This window comes from Manacus candei, unplaced genomic scaffold (genome assembly GCF_025592945.1).
Source record: "Manacus candei isolate 608988 ecotype Guabito, Panama unplaced genomic scaffold, ASM2559294v1 h1tg000052l, whole genome shotgun sequence".
NCBI lineage: Eukaryota > Metazoa > Chordata > Aves > Passeriformes > Pipridae > Manacus > Manacus candei.
The window spans coordinates 405,834-415,514 of record NW_026138100.1 but is presented as its reverse complement, the minus strand read 5'-3'; the positions used below and the strand labels follow the sequence as shown (position 1 = coordinate 415,514).

The window sequence follows — 9,681 nt, the reverse complement described above, 5'->3', positions numbered from 1 at the left end:
AGTGAGAACTAAAATGGTCATGATCGCTGACTAGAGACAAAACCGACTACAAACACATGGGCTGGGGATTGCTTTGAGTGCTGTCTGTGAAAATGAGGTGGCTCAAGTATGGTGGAGAACAATAAAAAAATCAAAGACGCATTTACAGCGTGAACCTGATGTAAGCAACAAAAATGCTTCCTCAGTGATCTGGGAGACAGGACTTCATGTTCACTGCGTAAAGAAATAGAATTGAATCAAAGAATCCCAAAGTGGATTATATAATTCCTTTCATAAAGGCAATAAAACCCCAAACCTTCAGATCATCTCAAATATATGCTAAGCATTTGAGTTAAAATCAGTGTAACACAGAGAAACACATGAAGGCATATCAATCTCAGAGGGAGTAAGGGTGGAAGGAAGCTGATAGACAACAATGCAAAGGACGATTAAAGTGGTGGGAGTTTGGGAGACCAGGCAAAAGAAAAGTTTAGAGACCCCTGAGAGTACAATGAATGCCGGGCAAATAGCAAATATAGGAAAAAGAAGTGTTGACAACTGTGGGGAAATGGTTTCTTTACATGAAGATAATATCTCCATCACCTTGTTCCAGACACTAATGACAGAATCAGTCACAGAAAAACATTTGCACTAAAAGGCAATAATGCACATTTTGTTTCTAAATGAAAAACAGAGGAATTTGACTATCTTAATTTCACAGGAAATGCAGGGAAAATTGGTGTTGTATCTCATTTACAAGAAGGAAACTTTTTAATATGTTCTAGATTTTGACCACCAAGGGAAAGGGCATAGTGCTGGGTAATCCAGCTCCTAAAGCTCCCCTGGGGGTCCTCAGGCAGTCCCATGCTAGTACTTCAAGGCTCTTGGTGGTTAACAAGAACGTGCCCTGAGGGCTTGGGGGTTTTGGCACTCCTCTGACCTCTCTGAAGTGTTTGGAAATCTACACTACAGAAGAAGAACAGCAAGCAATGGAACTATTAAGCACCAGGGAAAATACTGACAAGGTTGTGATTAAGTTATTTTATTACTATACAAATATCTGATTGTGATTTGCATACCATTGATCACAACTGTAACTGGCACATGAAAGTAAATTCTTCTTTTTAGTAGTTCTATCTACTGTATTCCTTTATAAATAAAAAAAGGTTTTTTTACCTGAGATTACAAGTTTCAGTTGCAAAAAATAATTCCAGATGGATACTGACATATACAGTGAAAAATTAAACATGTATCAACCAAAGCACATGGCACATTATGCAAACAAGAAATTAGCACAGTGATTTTTATTCCACTTGTAATGCTTGAAAATATCAAATAACTTACAAGTAAGTTTAGTATTGAACAATTCTGATGGTGTTGACTGGACATTTGTTTAAGACAACATATATCTTATTCTCGTAGGGAAAAAAATAACATTAATGCTTTAATATAGTGAATGCACTGAAATTTATCATCTTGTTCTTGATCAGCATATTTAAAAAATCACACATCTAATTGTCACCCACTTTGTTTTAAATGGCCCAGATTCAATCAAATCCAAGACACCTAAATCATGCAATTCCATTTATGTAACGAGGACTACTACTGTGAGTGAGGATTACAACCTTGTTTGGGACAGCATAAGTAGCAATTGGTGCTAAAACATTTGGTAATAATTTTTCCAGAATTTTCCAAATATTCCTGAAAGGACCCAAATGTCACTGGGACCTCAAGTTTTTATGTTTGAAAAACAAACAGAAAATAGCTAATTGTTATGATTGCTATTCTTACATATTTTATACAGGAAACTACCTCCTCCTTTCTTTCCCGTTTCAAAATCTGTTTTATTTCCATTATCTCACTTCAGCAGAAGGAAATCACTTGTAAATTTGATATGTTTATTAGTCCCTAAGAAGAAACTGTTGCACACAAAAATATCTGATACCTATATAAAGTTTGAAACCTAACCTAACCACATACACTTATTGCATAGAATAATTTTAGTATGCAGACTTCTTTTTTAGCTGTTATTCTAGCAACTTTAGTCAGAGCAGGAAGTTAGGTGTGACACATACAGGAAAAAATTCTGTGGGCCCAATTCTGCAGTCATACACAAGCAAAACTCTCACTGAAATCAAGTCATTATTGGGTCTAGAGAAGGCTTATCTTCGATATTTTATTTTGACACTTTTAAGCCTCTTATGCAAAATTAAGTCTTTACTTCTTTCAAAATGAGATCATACTAAATTATTAAAAATCTTCTACATGTTAAGCCAAAACATAAGGAGGGTAAGGCATTCCAGTCAGCACAAAGAATATCATGTGACTCTCTCACTTATAAAAGGAGATTCCCAGCCAGCACGTGAAACTAGCTGGACCACTACAAAGCAAGCTAGTATTGATGGATATGTTGTCCCCACAGTTCTAACCAGGAGTCTCTGCCCTAGGGAGCTGAGATGCAGGTTGTAACAGTGGCACTAATTTGGAAGATGCTCAAATGCTTTCTGGTACTCAGAGATTATCCACCATTACCGCTTAATTCTCAAGCCATAAGAACATGTAAGAAATTTGGAATAGTTTTTCTTGGAAGGTCAATAACCTTATTAGCCCCCATCGCATGCATTCAGAAAACCTGTGAATAACAGTACATTTATAAATTACCTCCTCTTCACATACAGACATTCCTCTGGAGGCGAAACTATTGTTTGTGGCAGGTCATGAAAATATGTTACTCTTGTAAATCTTATTGTCTTTAGTCTTGACATGGAAACAAAGATTATTCACATAATGTGGTAGTTTTTAGATAAGGAGTAAATGTCAGATGACTATTCTGCAGCAGTAATCGTGAGTGTGGTTCTCTTCTGCAACACTACATAGAGGACAGGAGATGTTTTTTGTTATGGCTTGAAATAATTTTGATAAAACTACAGGTGGACACGGTGGTAAATGAGTAGGAGTGGTTGACCTCACTGAGTTTTTAAGAAACCTAGCCTTCTACATGAGATTTCAAAAATTTCAGCAACACACAAGATCATTGTAATCACAGTAAATGTATACATTGCAATAAGAAAAATTGTCTTTTCAAAGTGCTCTGGCACCATGCACCGGGTAACGTTAAACTTTTTTTCAAGTGCTCCCACATCGCACATGTAGATTGCGTTCACTTTGAAACCAAAGAGCTGAATCTGAAGCCAAAAAGCAACAACTTCGAGGACAATCCTTAAGAAAACAGAGAAGATATAAAACCCCGTGTAGGATGACTTTTGGAGAATATCTTCCTGTTTGATGCTCTTACATGCAGCATAAAGGTGAAAAAAGGCTCCAGGTACGAGTACAATCACCAGCTGTAAAGCCCAGAATACCTAAAATGTAGCAGAAAGGTAGCTGTCAGATCATTTACAACTGCATAGGGAGAGTTAAAATGCACACATATTGGAACATTTTGCAAGTCTGTTTTTAACATGTATTAAATGTTTAAACACTTAGATGACAATAAAGGTAAAAATCACTGTTATGTTTTGATTTGAAATTTCAGTTGGTTTCTGAAACATTAGGAGTGTTGTCATGAAGGACAGAAAGCACAAATCCATATTTAGTCACAGATAAAGGGTTATTAAAAGGAATATACTAATGAAAAAAAGATAGGGATAATTAGCCCAGTCAGTTACTACTTCTTATATGGAACACTCATGTTTAAATTTTGCAGTTTATTTTCTTCATATTAGATTTTTGCAATTATAAAAACAAACAAACAAAAAAAGATAATTACCTGAGGAGTTATAGGCCTGAACTGGTTGTAACAGAAAAGATTAACCTCTCTCTTGTCTGGGTCACAGCTGAAATGCAAGGCCTCATTTCCATAAACAGCAAAGCCCAAAACGCCAAGGAAAAACATTCGAATTGAGCCAAAAAAAAGAGTGTGGAATTGGCCAATTACCGTTGGTGGCCTGAGCTGCAAGTCACAGGGTTATTCACCATAAAAACAAAAATGAACACTGTTATTGTTGGAGGTCTACTTGCTCATTTTCATTATCCAAAATATTTATTTTATTCTACTTGTTTTAAAAGGAGTTTGCCTATGAAGGCTGCAGTAGCTTTCTAACAAAATAACGGCTTACAACACTTTTATTGTTCCTACTAATTTTATATAAACGTTCATTTGTCTAGCAGTTGTCAGTTCATTTGTTTCACTGCCTTTATCTGTATTCCGCTGCTGCAGAACGCGCCAGACGGAGCTGAGCGTTTCGACCCAAAGTCTATTCGTTTTGCTGTTGACATGATGTCAGGTGATGGCAAAGCACGGACCGCCGTTCCACCATCAAACCCGACCATACTTATAACCATACTTATTCCTGCAAATTAAAGTTCAGGTCCCCACAGGGCCATTTACAGCCCCCCTCAAGCCGCCTTCAGCGTCCCACCCGGGCAGCACCGCTGCCCTGTGCTCGGGGGCGGCGGGCGCGGCGCGGCCCCCGCGCGGTTTGGGGCCAGACCCCGGCTCCGGGCAGTGCCGTGGGGAGCCGCCCCCAGGTACTCACACATCCCTCCGAGAAGCTCCGGATGTAGTTGGGGGACATGTCTGGGGAAGGTACTCTGCGTGGGCGGCGGCGACCAGAGCCGGAGCCCCCCCTGGCCCCGGCCCTGGCCCCGGCCCCGGCTCGCTCCGCCCTTTGCCCCGGGCGGGCCCCCGCGGTCGGGCCGGCAGGGGCGCAGCAAAAGCGGGGTCAGTTGGCGCCGGACGATAATCCCGGGCCAGCACCGTCAGCAGCGCTGGCCGCCACCGCCGCCCCCCTGCCGGCTGCTCACTTGCCCCTGCCCCGCTGCCTTACGCCGGCCTTTCACCGCCGCTGTACCAACCATCACCCCGGCCCGGCCCCGGTCCCGGTTAAGAACCCGGCGCATCGCTATCGGGGCTGCCGTCGGCTGGAGGACCGGGCACCCAGCGAGCCGGAACATCCAGAGTTTAATAGCTGCTTTTTAACTAAGTCCAATAAAAAAGAAAGGACACAACAAGACGTGGAATCTGTTGGTCCACAATTCTGAATTCAAAGAACTAGCAATTGAATTAAATATTATTAACCACTCTACAATTGCTATTAATAACTTAATGGTTATAATTGCAATTGATAATTTGCCAGCTTACTCAGTATGTGCAGTTGAAAGATCTCTAGAAGAGCTAGGCATGTGAGCCCACACGGATGCTAGACACTCCTGCTGGTAAATAGGCTCAAGGATGTACCTCAACTCAGTGGTCTGAACCCAGTGGGAGTTTTACGAGAAGATGGAGAGAGGAAGAAGAAGACAGGAAAGGGGCAAATGCTAACTTGTCAGTCACTGAAGCGCAATAGTTTATTTGGTATTTTGGGCGCACAAGAAAGTGAAATCCAGACGACAAATCCAAAGAGGGGCATTTATTCTTTTCCCTCTATCATGAGATAACCTCTCTTGTAACTGGTTGCAGCGTGACTTCAGGCTGATGTAACAAAAGGCATTGTTCCCTCTGTGATGAATGCTCAGAGGCATGGAAGCCTAGGCAGAAGGAGGGAAGAGATGGGAATCACGGTTCATTTTATGTATGGATTTAGCTGTTGTGTGTGTACAAGGTACCTCGATGTGACTGCATTAATGACATCATTAAAATAACTGTAGTAAGACATCAGAACATCCTTTGTAAGGGGAATCTGCCCTGTGTCTGCTGAAGTAGCTCAATTGCAAAGATGTTGAAAAATGCTTCAATAAGTACATGTTATTTACTACAATTTCTAGTTCAGGCAGTTAATGAAATGTCTGTTTATCTCATGGAGTACTGTAAAAGGTGCTGTATCAGTAATACCGAGACTGGGTTTCCAAACTTTTAATAATGCAATCTGCTGCTCTGCTCTGCTCTGCTGCATAGAGTGAATGCTGAGGTTTGCGTATGTGGAATGAACTAAAAGCAATAATGCCTCATAGTGGTATGTAATCTATAATAAAGTACTGTGGTTCCCAGACTGTGTGACTAACCTTCACCAAAACGCGGTAATTGTGCTAACAGTGAATTGTTTTTCAGTACATAATATATCTGGAGCTTAATTATCATCCAAAAGTAATTTGAATGTTCCCACAATAGTATGCAATGACTAAATTAGCTCAGCACACTGTGCAGATGTTTAATGTCAGTAATATTTCAATAATTTCATTATTTAAAATGTGAATTGCTATTGAAAACCTGCTGCTGAATATACTTCAAAAAATACTTGTTTTAGTATTTATTATCATCTCTTTAAGCAGAAATGTTTATAAATGCAATAACAGGAAAACTGAAAATTTCCTAGTTTCTAAATGAAGATAGATCTTTCCATGCTTTTCATTATGCTTGGTATAGTAGTAATTATTTGCACATTAATTGATGCACATGAACACACAATAGTCATGAAATTTGGTCAGCATTTGATTCCACTATAGACAGAAATAATATTTAAGAACACATTTTAGGTAAAAAAACTGCACTATACAAATGCTACTTTGTATCTTGTTATTTTTAGGTGAGGATCATGTAATTACTTACCTGACTAGATCATCTAATCTTAAGACAATCAAATCATTCTCTGTAGAACTTCAGAAACAGCACTATGGAAACTTGAATTTCTGTCCTGTGATAAAGATGCTAAAAGAAGAGTTATCTGGCAATGCCCTGATTTAGTTCTGGGAACACATAAGGAATACAGCTGCACTGAACTAAAAAAAAAAATAAAATTCTGGAGAGGTCGTCAAATAAACCCAGTACAAACCCCATGAGCGTCTGCACTGAAACCCCCCTGAGTGTGATAAATGTGCCCACAATAAAATTGTCACTTTCTTTGAAGTGGCTCAATACCTGCCATGTGAGATCAAGCACAGGAATCCCATTATCTTCACACTAGGAGAAACTAATAGCAATGTTTTTCTTTTGTCATGTGTGTTCAATAATGTGCTTTGCAACACCACATTAGGAGGATAACTTGAGATGGAAGTAGAGTAAGTTGGCATTGTGCAGTCCTTTTGAATGCAGTCTGCTGACAAAACTCAAGCCATTGCGTGGGACTTTGTTGACAGAAAATCAGTATTTGTTTTGAATCTATAGAAGCAGCTGTCTGTTAATTGTCTATCACAAACAAATGGGACGGAAGATGTTGATATCACACTTGTTTCCAAGTCAGTCCTAAGCCTATCTTTCGACTCAAGTTGGCAACTCAGCTATGTGCTCTTTAACCTTTTAATGAGTTGGAGTCCTACTGAAAAATCATAGTAAAACAAATGGAATCTAAATGCATGCATAAAGCTGCAGTTGTGCTTGGAGGGATGAGCTGTGTGTTTAACATTAAGCACCCAATTCATTGCTTTAATAGAATGGTTAAATGCAGTGGCCCCTATTACCCTTGTGCCATGAAAGAAACAGCACCGTGAAAATGGCACAAAAAATTGAATAGGTATCAATAAAATAAGTTTTTTTCTGCAAAAAGAGAGGTAGCATGCTAAATATTGGAGAACAGCTGCTTCTGACAGCTTTCCAGCTTTGTCTAATGTTGGAAGCACCTGAATTTCCATTTTGCTTTGCAGAGTTCCCTGTGTTGAAGCTTAGGTCCAGTGGAGGCCTCTATCAGTTGCAGACTGGTGCCTGCACTTCAGTTTGGATCTGAGATGGAGGTTGCTTCACCTTCCACTAGGCCAGGAGTCTTAGGAGTCAGGTGACTTCCTCAGATCCTCCTCACTGCTGATTTATATGTGGCACAAAAAATAGGAGGCAGGATGTAAAGCCTGAGAGCTGAGAGGGGTGGACTAGTGTCTAGGTTTATTGGACAGGGATATGGCTCAGCCATGCCACACAATATGGGAAGATGTATCATAAATACAGCTTCTTCCCCACTTTTTTTTAAAATTAATTCAAAGTCATTTTAATCTAAAAAAGTTAAGAAATACACATGATGAATCACTAGTATTCTTTTCTACACATGGTTTGCCCAGCCATACAGACTTAACAGGAAGAATTTCTATATTGGTGTTTGTTGGAGCTTTCCAGGCTTGGGAGGCCACAAACTTCTGCTTGTAGCCCAGTGCTCCAGGGATATAGTACTGGTGTTAGACAGAGCCCAGCATCAACCACAGAATGTAGGTATTTCTTCTGTTCCCTGGAGTCTTGAAGAGGAAAGGACTACATGGCACATATCAGACATATTTTATGTTAGTTAGCTTATCCCTGAGCAGCCATAGTTGAACTTAGTGTTTCTCTTTTAAACATATTTAGTTTTCTAGCTTATGCTATTTGTGACATTCTCCACACAAATCCACGATAATTCTTATCTTTAGAATAATTCTTCTCATATCAGCTTCTCCCAGGGAGTGCACTGGCAATGCCTATGAGATGTTTAACTTCCAGTGCTATTTTACTAGTAAAAGAATTGTAGAGGCTTGATGTTTGAATGTCTAACCTTAGAGTTTGAGGTCTGGTCTTAGAGATGTGATCTTAGAAACTGAACAGTTGTCCTCCTTGACTCCAAACATGGAGTATTTCATACCGAGCTAGAGAGACCTTGTCTCCTTCCCAGCCTTTCTTCGACTCTGCCTACTCTTCCCAGCTGCTTCTTGGACCCACTTCTAGCTACCCACATAGGAACAGTTGCAAACCCTGTTATGTATTCTGAAACCTGGGGAAATGATCTATTTCAGTAGCCTCTTGTCCTTTAAATAGAGCCCCTAACTCAAGAAGCTGAAATGAAAATCTCTGCCAAAAAAACCCTCCATCAAAATAAGAAAGCCTCTATTGAGAAGTAACAAGAAAGAAAACAGGAGTTACTTAAGGTTATTGTACATTTGACTGTCTGGAAGAAGTCACTCTCTGTTACAATGCATGCCCACTTTTTCCAGCTGTGTCCGCTGGTCTAAGGTGTGATACTACAAAATTTATTGAAAGGCTTGGTTCCCGATGCTCAGTGTTTAAAATCAAATACTATTTCTTCCTTGGTTGTTGCCATGTTTCTTTTTAATGTGACTGATGATCAGGCTTTCAAACATGATCCCTTCCAGGGCTGCATTTGAACCCAGTTTTCATTTAATGTGCAAGCACACATACTGAATAAAGTCTTCGTACTGCAGGTAGTTTTGGTGGCAGATATGCTTGAATTTTCATGGGACTACACAAAGCTTGTTGTGATGTGCAAATCTGGAATTAGCCCTGGAATTATCAAGTGCTTTGAGCCGCACAAACGTGGGAAAGAAGTGTTTTTCTCTGTCAGAACAACTTCTCGGTAGAGGGCGTTTGTGAGGTGTGTGGAGTTCCTCATTCCTACATGAACTGATGAATCCCTACCTTTGGGAATTACTGATGAAGAGTATTTACCTCTCACGTTTGTGGTTCCTGCCCTATGGTGTTGCATTCCCAGATACACTCCATCTGTGCTGGCTGATTGTGCCTGTGCAGTTTCTTTCTCACTAAGGACACTTACCTGTGGCACTCTCTCCCTTGCTCTTGTGCCAAGTACTGTGTCACAGCTGCATGACGAGATGGTCTCAGGGCTGTAATCTGAAATAAGATCCAAAGACGTGGGTGTACTAATTTTGTTTGAAAAGAGAATGAAGAACAGTTTATGTGGAGATCTGAATTCCGACTGGTTTATGTCAGGGTCTGTGGATCTTCCCCCCAATACCTTTTTGCCTCTGTGGGAAATTATATTCATACTGTTTGAG

The 9,681-nt window shown here is 40.1% G+C and overlaps 1 protein-coding gene across 1 annotated transcript; it reads right to left on the bottom strand.

Moving 5' to 3' along the window:
• On the bottom strand, positions 1-4,675 carry GJE1 (gap junction protein epsilon 1). The gene is made up of 3 exons (XM_051801625.1): positions 4,518-4,675; positions 3,749-3,931; positions 1-3,341 (listed from the first exon to the last, which is right to left on the bottom strand). The coding sequence occupies exons 1-3, from the start codon at positions 4,554-4,556 to the stop codon at positions 2,946-2,948; spliced, it is 618 nt and encodes a 205-aa protein (XP_051657585.1). The 5' UTR covers positions 4,557-4,675; the 3' UTR covers positions 1-2,945.
• Between the last annotated feature and the right edge of the window lie 5,006 nt (positions 4,676-9,681).

Excerpts from the sequence above, each read along its gene's own strand:
- GJE1 (XM_051801625.1), bottom strand. The coding sequence starts at position 4,556 with ATGTCCCCCAACTACATCCGGAGCTTCTCGGAGGGATGT. Across the intron at positions 3,932-4,517 it reads GGAGCTTCTCGGAGGGATGT|CTCAGGCCACCAACGGTAAT; the intron begins GTGAGTACCTGG and ends TGTGACTTGCAG. Across the intron at positions 3,342-3,748 it reads TCAGGCCTATAACTCCTCAG|GTATTCTGGGCTTTACAGCT; the intron begins GTAATTATCTTT and ends GCTACATTTTAG.